Raw genomic sequence first — 15341 nt, 5'->3', positions numbered from 1 at the left:
TTGGTACTAAATACGTGGTAGAGATTAGAGAAATCCATACCCACACACGCAAAAATGAAAATTTTAAATTAAATTTGTATTTGCCAATCTTTGTATTGTGAGCTTGAAATTAAGTAGAAGATTAAAATAATTAGTTGTATGAAAAATTAAGCGAAAAACATGAGAGATTCATTATCACTTCAAGCACGTCCTGATCCTAAGGTTAGTAGCAAACCATATTGTTATCTCAGATTAAAAAAATAAAAATAAAAACTTGTATTTAAAAAAAGTAAGTAAACAAAAAAGTCGCGTTTAGCTAATAAAGAAAGATTAAAGTTGAAGATTTTTTATTTTGAACAATTAAGAAGGTTAAAATTAAAATATCATTATTCCATCTATTTATTAATTAATTTGAATGAAAGTACTTATTTATTTAATTATTTATAATACTCGATTCCAAACATAGCACAGTTTCGGCCTTTAACTTCGCTTAATCTGCTCGACTCTTCGCCATTGACCCATCGAGTAGCCGTCTCCTAATTAAAAACTCCCTTCAAAACTCAATACCCTCTTCCCCCTGATTTCTCCTCTTCCCCGTACCTATAAATCAATTTCTCAATTTTTTCAAATTTCTCATCTTCTTCTTCTTCTCCAACACCCAACTCTCTGTAGTTGCAAACTCTCCACCTGATCCGCCATGATTTCCCTTTCGGAAAGAAGGAAGAGACCCATCAAAATCCCCTGCCCGCCTCAAAAATCCCATCTCTAATCACCAAATTCCACACCTTTTTGGGGAAAATTGAATTGGGTTTTCTCCCAATAATCCAAATTATGATTCTTTCCAATCCAATATTTCTTGTAATTGTAACAATCTGTATATTTGTAGCAATCCGTGTGGCGCTTTACAGAACTGGGCTGGTTTACATCGTGAAGAAATGGTGGCTGCGGTTCGAGGACTGCTTCCATGTCTACCAATCGTTCAAAGTCCCCAAATTCAACGAGAGCATGCAGGAGAATCAGCTCTACGGACGAGTCACCGACTATCTCAACTCGCTCACCTCCATTGAAGAATCGGATTTCACCAACCTCGTCACCGGGAAAAACCCCAATGAAATTGTGCTCCAGCTCGACCCCAATCAGACTATCGAGGACGATTTCCTCGGCGCCAAGGTCATATGGCAAACAGAAGGCAGCGGCGCCGGTGGGAGTAGGAACCTAGTGTTGAAGGTTCGGAAAGCTGATAAGCGGCGGATTCTGCGGCCCTATTTACAACACATCCACGTCGTCGCCGACGAGCTCGAGCAGAAGAAACGGGAGTTGAAGCTTTACATGAACGTCGACGCGCCCGACAGAGCGTGGAAGCCAGTCCCCTTCACTCACCCGTCGACCTTGGAGACCATATCAATGGAGTCCGACCTTAAATCGAAAGTCAAATCCGATTTGGAGTCGTTTCTCAAGGCTAAGCAGTACTATCACCGACTGGGTCGGGTCTGGAAACGGAGCTTTCTGCTATACGGGCCGTCGGGCACCGGAAAATCGAGCTTCGTCGCCGCCATGGCCAATTTTCTCGAGTACGACGTGTACGATCTGGATCTCTCGCGTGTCAAAGACGACTCGGAGCTGAAGATTCTGCTGTTGCAGACGACAACAAAATCGGTCATTGTGATCGAGGACTTGGACCGATATTTAGCCGAGAAACCCGCGGGTCTGAGCTTTTCGGGTATATCGAATTTCATGGACGGGCTGTTGAATTCATGCTGCGCCGAGGAGAGAGTCATGGTGTTCACGATGAATTCAAAAGACCACGTTGACCCGGCCTTTCTTCGACCGGGTCGGATCGACGTCCACATCCACTTTCCACTCTGCGATTTCGGAGCATTCAAAAATCTGGCGACGAGTTATCTCGGGGTGAAGGAGCACAAGCTCTTCCCGCAGGTGGAGGAGATTTTCCTAAGCGGGTCGAGTTTGAGTCCGGCGGAGATCGGCGAGTTGATGATCGCGAACCGCAACTCGCCGAGTCGGGCGATTAAGTCGGTCATCACGGCTTTGCAGACGGACGGCGATGGGAGGGGCGCGGGAGTGTTCGGAAGGCGGGTTGGGTTTGATACCGGGTCGAGAAAATCCGAATCGGTTGAACCCGGCGGGGCGATTTGTGGGGAAGGTGGTGTTCCTGCGGTTAGGGATATTAGGAAGTTGTATGGGTTCTTGAGGATGAAAAGCAGCAGGAGCCCCTCTCATTCTCAGTCGTTCGATGCGGATTCGGCGCACAGGGAAGGTTGATCGGAGGGTCTGAAATTTAAAATATTTGGGGGGCATTACGTGTCGAAATGTGATTGGGGGTTATAGGGAAGAAATGCAGAAGTATAGAGCAAATAATTGAACAGAGAAACCAATTTGTTTTGATAATTTGGATAATTGTTAGTTGGGATTTGGGTGCTTTGTGGATGGATTAATTGATGATTCTATCTTTCTTCTGCTCTTCTTCAATTTTGTGTGGTTTTCAATTAAATTATTAATCAATGTTAATAGGTTAAATAGTTTTAGGGTTTGTTCTTTTTTTTGGGTTGTAAAATTGTGTATCTCTTGTACAAAATTATGTATATTTCCTTTTTTTTTTGTTCGATACAAGTGATGTCGAGTAGAGATACATGAGCCTGAATGCATGGATAAATGACGCTTAATTATTTGAGCTATGTGGTTTTTGTAGCAAGTAATGTATCAAAACACAAATGTTGCCATACTATCATTCACCAACCAAGATGTAAAAACAAGTAATTAAATTAAGCCTTCATCCTAAGTACACTCAGCCCGAAAAATCAGTAATCAAATTAGTCCAATACCAAGATTAAGTAATTAAATTAATCTGTTAGGAAGGTGCCCTTTGCCACAGTGATGGAAATGTGTTAAGCCCTTGCATGACAGCGTGGATTTAAACTTTGTCGGTGGCTAATCTAACATCTAATCAAACAAAACCTAATCAACAATCAATTTCTCATGTTCCGATTACACATTAATAAACGCGACATTAACACTTAACAAAGTCAACCGCTTGAAGTGGTATTTGTTTGGTTCCTACGCTAAATCTTTATATTACAAATAGTAACACTAGAATCTTATTCTGCAAATAGAAAAGAAATAAAAGATTCACAGAAAAAAAAATGTATGAAAGTGACGAACACATAAACCTCAATCCCTGTCTATGTGATGTTTGGTGTCTACCGAAGGAGTAAGGCCATCTCCAACCGATGGCTGGTCAGATGGCTCGTTTTAGCCCTCTGGCCCTCCAAGATTCTCCAAGATATTAATATTTTAATGAACAGTACATGGCCATATTTGCCTCCGTCTCCAACCGAGGGCCAGAGGGCCAGAGGGCTCGTTTTAGCCCTGTCAAAAAAAACCGTCTCCAACCGAGGGCCAAAGGGCCATAGGGCCAAACATAATTTATTATTTAAAAACTACAACTTAATTTTATTTAAAAATCATGTTGGTTAGTGTTGTATAATTTTTATGTCGGTTAATGTTATTTAATGTTGTTTCATATTGTTTAATGTTGTTTCATGTTACTTAATTTAATTTAATGTTGTATAATGGCTTAGGAAGTTATAGGAAAAAATTAGAATTTAAAAAAAATATGAAACAAATTTTGTGAAATAGAAGTTATAGGAAAAAATGGAATTTAAAAAAAAAAATATGAAACAAATTTTGTAAAATAGAAGTTATATGAAAAAAATATGAACCAAATTTTGTAAAATATAAGTTATAGGAAAAAAATAGAATTAAAAAAAAATTGAAACAAATTTTGTAAAATAGAAGTTATAGGAAGTTATAGAAAAAAAAAACAAAAAAAAAGGTTTAAATTCATAAAAAAAAAGGTTTAAATTCATAAAAAAAAAAAAAGGATTTACAACGGCTAGTGGCGCTAGCCGTTGGAAGTTTGAATTCAAAATGTTATTTCTGTCGGTTGTAACCGACAGAAATAATATATATTATATTATTTCTGTCGGTTACAACCGACAGAAATAAGAAACATTAAAAAAAAAATAGCCAGCCCGGGGCTGGCTGGCTGGCAGAAAGCAGCCAGCCCTCCAGCCCTCTCCGATCCCGTGGGGCCCTCCCAGATTCCCGAGCCCTCTGGCCTAGCCCTCGGTTGGAGACGGTTTTAGGGCTATTTTCGGCCCTCTGGCCCTCTGGACCCTTCGGTTGGAGATGGCCTAAGGTATACTTATCATCCAGTTGTTCAATTATTTATACTATTTCTCTAATAAAAATAAAATTCGTCAACATATTTGAATCTCAGCTCTATTTATTAAAAAATTATACAAATGATGGTAAATAACTTTTTAGCTAATGAAGTGAGATTCTATTTTTATTCTGTAGCTAATATAAAAAGCTGTGCAACTGCCCACATTTCCTGCTCTCATGATTGGTCATGAATTTTTTTTTTCATGTCGTTTTTGTCTTTAACCGCAGAATGAGCCAAAATTAGAAATTAGAATGCACCAAGTGGCTCATTGGCTGCGTTTTCCCCCACAAAATAATCGTAGCTAACACGCATTTGCTTGTCAATTCTTCAAGATATGATGCTTCAAATCATCGATAAGTGGCTGTAAATTTGTAATCTTGGGAATTCTGAATTGATTGGGGGGAATTTGTGTCTGGCCAAATGCTTATTTTAAGTGGTTTTTATTGTACCCCAACTATATGATTTTAGACACACAAAGGCATGTTATCTCTAAGTCATCGAGGTTTGTTGAGTGGTGAAGGTGAGTAGGGTCATGAATATGAGTGTCATATGTGCTATCAAATAGGCAAACTTTTGATTCCCGTAAAAGAGTTCATTGTGGTTCTATCAATTTTTTAATTGCGGAGATAGAAATTATATGTTTTGTTATGTATCAATTACCTTTTAAGAAATCAAACATGTATCGATGTATCTTAATTCTGACTTGGTACTCACTTTTTTCTCGTCACTCGGACTATCATGACATTTATTAAGATTATTTCTGAATGTGTGATTATGTATTTCAAAATAGTCATGATTTTTCGTTTCTTAAAAACCTAGGTTAGTTGGTAGTAAGTCCTTCCTTCCCTAAACGGCTCTAGCGTTAATTTTGAGAGTTGAAGGCCTTGTCGTCACTGGGGCTTTGCTTTAGGGTTTTGGGTCTCTCCATTGCTCTCGTTTTCCATTTCTTAGGTTTTATTTTCTTAGTTTACCTACAAATCTTCCTACATATTTTTGGGTGCTTTTTCTTGGGAGGTGAGATATTTGTGTTTACATATATATAGTTCCTTCGGTTTAGTGTCACATAATTTACAGTTTATTAAAATAAGTCTTGTATTTAAAGTTTATGACCATTTCCATCAATGCATGATTGTTGTAATTTGCAACATTGTGAATGCTTTTATTTATTTATTTTTTAATTTTTTTTACAAGAAAACAATATATTGGTATTTCATTGAACTTCACAAACAATTACAAAAATTCTCACAAACAATATGATGGCATGTTTACATAACAGGAATAAGGTGAGTGGAAACGGAATTGCTTTACTTGTATTTGAGGAATCAAAATAAAGGTGGGGTCCACCCAAAATGGGGAATTCAATTCCGGATATACCCGGAATCCGATTACCAAGAAATAGATGGTAATTGAATTCCGAGAGAGAGGGACCATCAGCAATCAATTTTTTCTTCCCAAACTGCCCTTGTACTTCTTTTGATATCCCAAACACCCTTGCAGCTTCGTTCCCAACGCTGCACCTACCATTTGGAACGAGATGAAGAAGCTGAACAGCTTGCCCATGAGGCATTGAGCATTCGTGAAAAAGCATTTGGAAAGGACTCCTTTCCCATTGGTATGTTGTCGTTTTCTTTAACCGCAAAGGTGGGGTGGATCTGCTGCAGAGAAAATGGGGTAAAAAAATCAAGGCTGGGATATGGAGGGAGGGAGCATGAAAGGTTCTTCGCAAGAGTGGGGTGGATCTGCAGCAGAGAAAAAGGGGGAAATGTTAGAATTTTTGGGGGGGGGGGGGGGGGGAGCAGTAGGTAGGCAGCAAAGAAAGGGATAAATTTTAGAAGGGGGGTGGGCCGGGAGAAAGATGGGGAAGAGAGGAAGAGGGAGAGAGACACAAAAAAACAGAAAAGGGAAAATGGAGAATAAAGAAGTTTTACTAAAAAATAAAAAAGAAAATTGTTCTCTCTACTAAAAATAAAAAAATGATAGGTTTTGGCCTTTTTTCATCAAAAAGAAAATATGAAAGATTAAAAGTTTTATTAAAAATAATTAGCATATAAAATAGATTAGTTCAACTAGGGCTATTTTAGTAATCATGTTAGTTTTCATTCCGATTCATAAGAATTAGTAAACAGTTTATATAGATTAATGTTTTTCTTACTCTGATTTCAGACAGTTTTAGTAAACAATTCTAACAAGAATCTGATTCTGATTCCACCTCATTCCAATTCCTCCTCAATCCAATTCTTCTTTAATTTAATTCCTTCCAATTTGATTACAGATTCGTAAACGCGCTCTGAGTGTTTAATCCAGTAGTTACCTTACTACTCTCTTTACAAAAGTTCTCACGATTGATTTTTTTTTCTTTCTCAGGAAGGATTGATTTGGTTTGGTTATATTTTGCAAATATATATTATATATATGCGTGTGTACATATATATATATATATATAGATGTATAAGCTGGTACGTTCCAGCTGGTTCCTTTATCATGAATTAATAATTTTAAAGCTGGATGCCTCCTTCGGAGCATGTCTGGTATGGACGTGGACCAAACTGCCCAGACAGCATGATCAACCCAATTCCTTTTGCCACCCACATACCGCCTCACACCACCTAATTAAAAGAGCCTTATGAAATTATTTAGATGTAATCATACAGGTGCATGGTAATAATTTTCTCTTTTCTTTTCAGCGTCGAAAGAGCTAAGTTTGAATTCCTCTTTTCTATCGACAAAAGGAAAATTAAAGTTTTACAATTAGCAGTACAAATTGATAATTATTGTTAAGCAAGAGAAGTAGTTGGAACATAATGAAAGGCTAAGCTAAGCAAGGGTTATATCATATATAGTAAGCATAATACTTCAAAAGGGAAATGATTGACTTCTAAATTTATAGGACCAAAATTCTCTCTCTTACTCTTTTCATCCCTTTTCATCATCTTCTCTCACACTTTCTATAAAAAATTAATATAAGATGTTGACGTAACTTAACTGTGATTGTTCAAATGAGAGAACAGGGAAGATGAGGGAAAAAAAATAGGGAAGAGAATCCTTCTCTAAATTTACAATGTTAGTTGTATGTTAAATTGCTGTGTTTATAATTTGAAAGTTGCTACCCACAACATCGCTCATGATTGTGTCTGAGGCTGTTTTTCCTGATAGGACATACATGGGGTTAGTCCAACAAACTTCTACTTTGCCAGCATAAAGAAGGAAACAAAAAGGAAACTTTTTATAGAAAAGGAGATTTGATGGGTGTAGATTTTTCCTATAACAACCACTGCCCTGAGCTTGGGGCATACATATATAGTACTATAAGAAAAAGATGAGTTTCGTTAAAAAAAAAAAAAAAAAAAAATAGGCAACAATGTTAAATTCACTCCAACGTAATTATCACAAGAAGACATTATTAATATATTAATAAGCAAAATTTAAAAGGTACAATAAGTTAGGGTACATAGAAACACAATTGAAAAATGAAAGAGCGAGAAAGACTGACCCCAACGCAAACCAACAAGGCAACACCGAAACTCAAACCTAGAAGATGAGAAATTCGTTAAAACTACTCTTAAAAGAAGTGGATGTTCAGAAGACCCGAAAGAGCATGAACAAAAGATGCAACAGCACTTGCAGAGCAAGAATCCCACCGTGAACGCCCATCATATAAACATCAAAGGTTGCTAAACAATCAACCACTTGATTACCATTACGATAAATATGAGAAACTGGTTTCCACATGGAAGAGAAAATGGTGCAAGTGTTAGATCAATCAACCGATAAAAGCCAAGGAACCCGACATGCATGATCGGTTATAAAGAAAATACATCTTTAAAGCAAAATCATACTCAATCCAAGAGAATGTCCACCCTTCTCCAAAGTCATACTTACAACATGAATGATGGTCGTAAGCTTCGCCTCCAAGGTAGTTGAAATACCAAACGATTCTGTAAAGCATCCTACAAAATGATCCCAAAAAAAAACTACCAATCCTCACCTGGCCTAGAGAACCACGAGTCGCACCGAATTAAACTTGGCTTCAAAAGCATAAGGAGAAAGCTGAAGAACCTCATGGGTTTTGGGTGCCCTTGAATGCCAACCAAGCACTCCAACCACCTGACTCATCAACGGAGTTTATCCTTAAACCCAACTTCATAAATTTGGAATATCACTAATCAAAAATATCAATTGTAAGCAATTTTTTTTTCGAACATATAAATTTTCTAGCCTACCAAAGGGAGTAAAACATGATCCAATCATGCCGCGGAGTTAGGATTTTTTTTGAGCTAGCTTAAAGATTTAAATCTTTATAAATAAACTTGATATTGTATTTTTCACAATATCAGCTAGCTAGCTTAAGAATTTTCGTTATTAAACAAATACGTTTTGAAATTCAAACAAATCCAAACTTGTACATGTACGAAAAGCAATGAGGAAAATGATGAAAAAAAAAAGGTGGTTTGTAAATTGTATTATATAATTTTATTTAATTAAATCCAGAGAATTCCGATTAGTAACCAAATATAAGGTGGGCTAGCCCTTAACATGGTTCCACTAGTGCACACCGCTACGGTCTAATGATATTTCTTTTTACTTATAAGTAAAAGATCTTAGATTCGATTTCGTCTAAAACAAGTTGAAACCAAATGATCCAATTGAGAGACGACATGTCGTTTGATACTCTTTGAGGAAGGTCTCCCAATAAAGTGTCTCAATGATCCAAAACAACCCAATATCCGGCCCCTGCTTCTAGTGTAACAAAGAAAGGCCCAATATATGGCCTATGCTACCTTCTGCCAAGGGTTCACATTTGATCTTCTAGCTACGGAGGACCTTTTCTTCGATGATCCAAACCAACCCAAGCAACGGAGTTTTGTGTGTATATAAAGAAGGGGAAAGCAACTTACGTAGAGTGAATTCACAATTACTATGACTTGTTAGTCTAATAATATAGTGTCATGTAAAGAAAAAATTACACATAACATTATATTATTGAACTGCGATATCCCAATATCTGTAAACGCAATCCATGTTAGTTCTTCTTCATGCAAAGATGCCAATTCATGAGCGGACGACCACATTTGAGCATCTTTTTTGCCATTACATGATATGGAACAAACCCAAAACCACCCTACAATTTTTGGAGGTAAGGCAAGTACCATACCATATGTTGTTGCTATAATGCCTGTCATAGTAATTACAAATCGAAAAGACTTATAGCTCAAGTAGTAAAGTACTTAACCACATCCAGGAGAATTTCAATCCTTTACTTTTAAACATTTCCCCTAGCTACCCAAAACAAAACAAATAAAAGATACATAAATACAAATGGCTTACAAACGCAAAAGTATGATGAGACCTCTGCATTTGCTTCTTACGTTTGGAATTTAACAAGAGCAAGCAGACAGTTTTTTAATCTCACTAATTTCCAAATCAGACCCAGAAATAATATCAATTTTTGCCCCTTTAAGATCAACCCCATTGGATTTTATCCCATTGCTACATTCCAATGCCTTCTTAGACACCACACCATATATTTCCTCAAAAACCCTAAAGAATGCAGTGTCCACATTGTCACCACTGAAGGCTGATGTCTCTGAGAAGAAAAGCCCTTGCTCCTCAGCAAACTCAACTGCATCTTCTGTGGGCACATCCCTCTCGTCCCCAAGATCGGCCTTGTTCCCGATCAGCATGATCACGATCGAACTGTCGGCGTGGGTCCGGAGCTCCTCAACCCATCTAGCTACATGATCAAAGGTCCGCCTCTTGGTGATGTCGTACACCAGCATTGCTCCTAATGCACCCCGGTAGTATGCACTTGTAACTGCCCTATACCTACAAGGAAAAGAAAAGAAATTTAATTTAAAAAATCATGAATTTGTCCCGCAGAATTGATGTTGTAGTTGGTTATATTCTATTAGGATTTTTTTTTTTGGGAAATTAAATGAGTAAATTGTAGCTATGATCCCTTAACTTTAACTTAATTGGAGCAATAGTCCTTCAACTAAAAATCTATTACCATTGGTCCCTCAACTCATCAAAACGTGCAACTATGGTCCCTCAACTAAAAATTCATTACCATTGGTCCCTCAACTTTAATTCAACTGGAAAAATGATCCATTAACTTTAACCCAATTGTAGCAATGATCCTTCCAACATAACTCGTTTTGACAAAAATTTTGACATAGTTGACGAAAATGACCATAATTACACACTTTGATGAGTTGAGGGACCTTGATTATATAAACGGTTATTCCAACATAACTTATTTTGACGAAATTGATGAAAATGATTATAGCTACACATTTTGATAAGTTGAGGGACTAATGGTAATGAATTTTTAATTGAGGGATCATTGCTCCAATTTGATTAAAATTGAGAGACAATTGCTACAATTTACTAAAATTAAATCTGTAGGTAAAGTTTTGAATGTATTGTTGCTGTACTTTTAATGGTGCAGCTGGTACATAATTATATCACCAGCAGAAAATCAAGGTTGTTTGGCATTTATGAAGATCTCTTTGCAGTTTTACACATGCATGTCTGTTATGTAGGGCAAAAATAAAAAGGAAAAGGAAATAAGCGCGTTAATTAACAATTAGAAATAAGTGTTTTAATCAATATTTAAGTGATAATTTAATTATCAACCTTCATATCATTTAGTTTACAAAATTTAGTTTTTCTAGCATTACCCTTTACGTAAACATTGAGTAATATTAAATGTCTATTTTTAGCACGTTTCTAAAGCTGCATTTATAGGTGAAACATTAGGGCAGGGAAAGCCGGTCTCTTCTTCATTTGGCACAGTGCCACTAGCTAGATCCCAAATCTCAAATAGTGAAGGCTTCTTAATAAGTAATTGAATATCAATGCATATACTAATTTTATTCGTCAAATGACATAACAGTGTTTGATTGGTTTAAATTAAATTTCTTTTTTTTTTATTTATTGTTAAAAGTAAGGTAACGACACATATATTGACATGTAATATGATAAACAAATTTGATTACTCAAGTAATGTAAGCTAAACCAAATAATACTGTTGAGTATGTCACGCATACCCTAAACGATGATTACTGTAAATATGTATTCATGTTTCATATACATTATACCTTATACATCTTTTTAGTCACATTGGAAGGAATCAAACGATAGACCTGTCTAATACCTAACCAAATACTCCACCGGTCATCTTCCCTCGCTACTTGAACTAACAGATTTCAACCTTTTGTGTCACATGCTATTATAGCAGGAAGTAGGGTGGTTAAATTAAGAACAATATCGGTGCTAGATCAATTAGTAGTGGACTGTTAAAACCTTTCTGAAATCTTTACAATGGTGCTTAAGCCTTCATCACCATTTAAAATCAAGACTTATTGTTTGGAGACTTACATATGAAAAAAAAATAAAAATCGTTCCTATAGGTTGAAAAAAAGAAGAAAGAAAGTGGGAGAATGATGTAACAAAAAACCTAACCTTTCTTGGCCAGCAGTATCCCAGATCTGAGCCTTGATGAGTTTGCCTTGAATGGTGAGAGTCCTAGTTTGGAACTCCACCCCAATTGTGGACTTGGAGTCGAAGCAGAATTCATTCTTTGTAAACCTCGACAGAATCTGAGTCTTTCCAACTGCCGAGTCCCCAATCACCACCACCTTGAACACATAATCTATCCTTTCATGTCCATTCATAACACTAATCTCCTTCCTCACCCTCTCACTCTCCGCCCTCTCCGCAGCCGTCAACTCCGCCTCTACCCCATTCATTTCTTGGTTCATTTTGTTCTGAAAAATATCGAAGTTGAAGGCTTGGTATTTGTTTTGGTCTAGTGTAGGAAGTCAGTGCTGGGAGTAAGTGAAACCAACAGGAAAAAAAAGATCGAGAAAATAATGGTGCAGTCCTTTTCTGTCTTTTTAAAGCTTTAAACAAATTGGACGTACCAGCAGCATTATTAAACCATATGGTATATAATGGTGTGTGACATGCATAGTTTAGGTTAACACTGTCACTCAAAAGCTGTACACGTTTGTTTAGTAGGTTTTTAATTGGGATCAGGTAGCTATTAATTATACTGATCCAGTAAAGCAGCATACATACTATTTTCTTTGGAGAAAAAAGACATTTTAAATTGCAGAAAAGAGATTCGAATTCGAATGTAACGAAAGCATCATTTATACTTTTGAACTTCCACAAGGTTGATGTTAATTTAATTACATAATAACAGTCTAACAAGGATCTTATAATTATAAGAGTTGATTTGATCATGATAAAACAAGCAAAAATGGGTTGGTGTTTGATAATGAACCAACTCATTTGAGGCCATCATGCAGTCTTTGGGCTTATTTTAGTTATAAAGTTAGATTCCCTCATTTCAATTTTCAAGCAAAATGAAGGGAGATTTGTAATCAAATCATAACTTTTAATTTGTTTTTCTATCTATTTTACTTTAAGATTTTAACTACTCAAGAAGGACCGGTTCTGAGATTTTTGAGGCCCGGAGTGATCCCCAAAAAATGTGCCCTAACTGTATATAAGAAAAATTATTTGTTTTCCCGTGTAAGACTTCGATAAAATTACATTTAAAAAATACTTCAAACTCAATAATTTACAAACAAGAAAAAACTAATTTATTTTGTATTGAGAGAAGGGAACCAAAATATCCAGGCTTACAAGTAGTAGTAGATAGATGATGAGTTTTATTTCCCTTCTATCTGAACTTTTAAAGTGTTTTTATATAACTTGTGATGTGTTTTTGTTTATTTACTAACCTTGTCAATATGAGACTAAAAATATAATCATATTTTCAAGTCTTTAATTGATATTATAAGGAATGAATTAGCATTAAAGTAGACATACATACATTAATTTCTTGAAGGCTAATGCTAGTGATACCAAATTTATGAAGCGAATTTTGTAGACCATATGATGTGATTGATGATGATTGGATTATTAATTAAGTGTCGATGAACATGCTTATTTTCTATTGGTGACACGTCATATGGTTTACATATTTAAACTAAAAATTTGGTTTAAGTATTACTCTTTGTTGAAGGTTAGACTTGAATTGGAATGAATCTCTAAAAAGTACAATTCACATAGCAACTAGCTAGTAATTAAAAAGAAATTAACAACCAAACATAAATTCATAAAAAAAGCACACAACAATTCAAACTCAAGACCCTTAGTTAAGTTTAAACAACATAAACCTTTGATATTGATTAAACTTCTTGATCATTTAACCAAATAGAGATTGTATTCACACACCCCAAATTACTTCCCCCACACCTTTTTGTTTTTTAATATTTTTTGACACACCACTAACACTTGATAGAAAAACATTACAAATTAAAAGGGTGTGTGGGAAGTAATTAAGGGTGTGTGAATATAATCTCTCTAACCAAATTTTATAAATTTATACTCTTAAAAGAAGAAATTCGTAAAAACTAGAAAGTAAAAAAACTCACATAATGATTTGAACCCAAGACCTCCTTGTTAATTTTAAACAAAATAAACCACAATTTCTAGTTAAATTTCTTAATCATTTGACCAAATTTTATAAATTTATACTCTTACGAAAAGAATTCGTAAAAATTTGATAGCAAATAAACACACATAATGTTTTGAACTTGGGAACCTCCTTGTTAATTTTAAACAACAGAAATCACTAGTTCTGGTTAAACTTCTTGGTTATTTAACTAAATTTTATAAATTTATACTCTTATAAAAACATATATGAATATGTTTGTGAACACGAAAATTTCCTGAAAGGAAAGAAACAAGAACAACGTGCACAAACAAATATTTGTATTTGATGATTTTGGGTTACAATCTCTCTCAAATTTGATCCTCTGATTCGATCTCCGTAAGGTGTGTATTTGTGGATGTGTGATTGATCCAAGGGCCGTCGATGCTTGATCTTGGATGAACGTTCTTTAAGGGTCGTGGGCTTGATCTTTGAAGGTGGATTTGAGCGGATCTTCAAGGAGCCGTTGGGGCTTGATCTTGAGGATGAGTGTTTCTTCAAGGGCCGTTGAGGCTTGATCTTGAATAACGGTGATGAACGGATCTTCAAGAGCTTTTGGGCTTGATCTTGAAAAACAGTGATGAACGGATCTTCAAGGGCTTTTGGGCTTGATCTTGAAGAACGGTTGGATGTGTGGATTCGTTGATGTTGTTGATCCAAGGGCCGTCGGGGCTTGATCTTGGAAGAACGATGAACGAAGAACGAATAACACTTTCTTCAAGGGCCGTCGGGGCTTGATCTTGAATTGGTGGATGATTGTTGATCCAAAGGGCCGTTGGGGCTTGATCTTGGAAGAACGAAGAACGAAGAACACTTTCTTCAAGGGCCGTCGGGGCTTGATCTTGAATTGGTGGATGATTGTTGATCCAAAGGGCCGTTTGGGCTTGATCTTAGGATGAACGATGAACGAAGAATGAAGAATGAAGAGAGCTTTCTTGATTCTTCAGGAACCTGAATGCTTGAGAGCTTCGAAGTTTCAGAGCTTCAGAGCTTCAAGAATTTTTGCCTAATGATTTTTTGGTCCCCTCAAATGAATGAATTAGCCTTCTATTTATAGAAATTTCCAAGGCCTAATTTTGAATATAATATTCCAGATGAAATAAGTCATTTCTGCCAGGTGTTGACACGTGTCCTGTTTGATGACTTTTCCAACTTATTTTGATTTTTTGTTTAGACACACGCTACGTGTAAAATTTATGTAATACATGAGCGTTGAAACTTTGATTTATCGGTCAACATTTATTTACCGAAATTTCGATGTCTACAAATGCCCCCACTTCAAGGCGCATTGTATACATGTGCTTGTCACGTGTAGGAGATGCGTTTTGAAGTCCCTTACTGTAGATGTCGATCCAAGGGCCATCGAGGCTTGATCTTGAATTAGGCTGGAGATTTCTTCAAGGGCCGTTGAGGTTTGATTTTGAATTGGGCTTGAGATTTCTTCAAGGGCCGTTGAGGCTTGTTCTTGAACTTTTGTTTGAAATTTCTTCAAGGGCCGTCGAGGCTTGATCTTGAAGGTTGAAATTGGACCACAAGGAGCTTCATGTGGTAGATGATCTTTGGCTTTGGTAGTGGATGAATCGGCACGTATTTTGTTGCGCTTGTTGACTT

The 15341-nt window shown here is 36.3% G+C and overlaps 2 protein-coding genes across 2 annotated transcripts; one reads left to right on the top strand and one right to left on the bottom strand.

Moving 5' to 3' along the window:
• Nucleotides 1-340: 340 nt before the first annotated feature.
• On the top strand, nucleotides 341-2516 carry LOC103439389 (AAA-ATPase At2g46620). The gene has a single exon (XM_008377958.4). The coding sequence runs from the start codon at nucleotides 811-813 to the stop codon at nucleotides 2257-2259; it is 1449 nt and encodes a 482-aa protein (XP_008376180.1). The 5' UTR covers nucleotides 341-810; the 3' UTR covers nucleotides 2260-2516.
• A 6855-nt stretch (nucleotides 2517-9371) lies between these two features.
• Nucleotides 9372-12066, bottom strand: LOC103439388 (ras-related protein RABA3). The gene is made up of 2 exons (XM_008377957.4): nucleotides 11687-12066; nucleotides 9372-10045 (listed from the first exon to the last, which is right to left on the bottom strand). Exons 1-2 carry the CDS (start codon nucleotides 11983-11985, stop codon nucleotides 9598-9600), a joined length of 747 nt encoding a protein of 248 aa, XP_008376179.1. The 5' UTR covers nucleotides 11986-12066; the 3' UTR covers nucleotides 9372-9597.
• Nucleotides 12067-15341: the final 3275 nt, after the last annotated feature.

Source organism: Malus domestica, chromosome 07 (assembly GCF_042453785.1).
Source record: "Malus domestica chromosome 07, GDT2T_hap1".
NCBI classification, from domain to species: Eukaryota; Viridiplantae; Streptophyta; class Magnoliopsida; order Rosales; family Rosaceae; genus Malus; species Malus domestica.
Note: the sequence above shows the minus strand (reverse complement) of the source record. Positions and strands in the feature narration are given on the sequence as shown.

What these genes read in the sequence shown, in the direction of transcription:
- LOC103439389 (XM_008377958.4), top strand. Translation starts at nt 811, where the DNA reads ATGATTCTTTCCAATCCAATATTTCTTGTAATTGTAACAATCTGTATA.
- LOC103439388 (XM_008377957.4), bottom strand. Translation starts at nt 11,985, where the DNA reads ATGAACCAAGAAATGAATGGGGTAGAGGCGGAGTTGACGGCTGCGGAG. An exon ending in GATACTGCTGGCCAAGAAAG is followed by an intron (nt 10,046 to 11,686) that starts GTTAGGTTTTTT and finishes TTTTCCTTGTAG; the next exon opens with GTATAGGGCAGTTACAAGTG.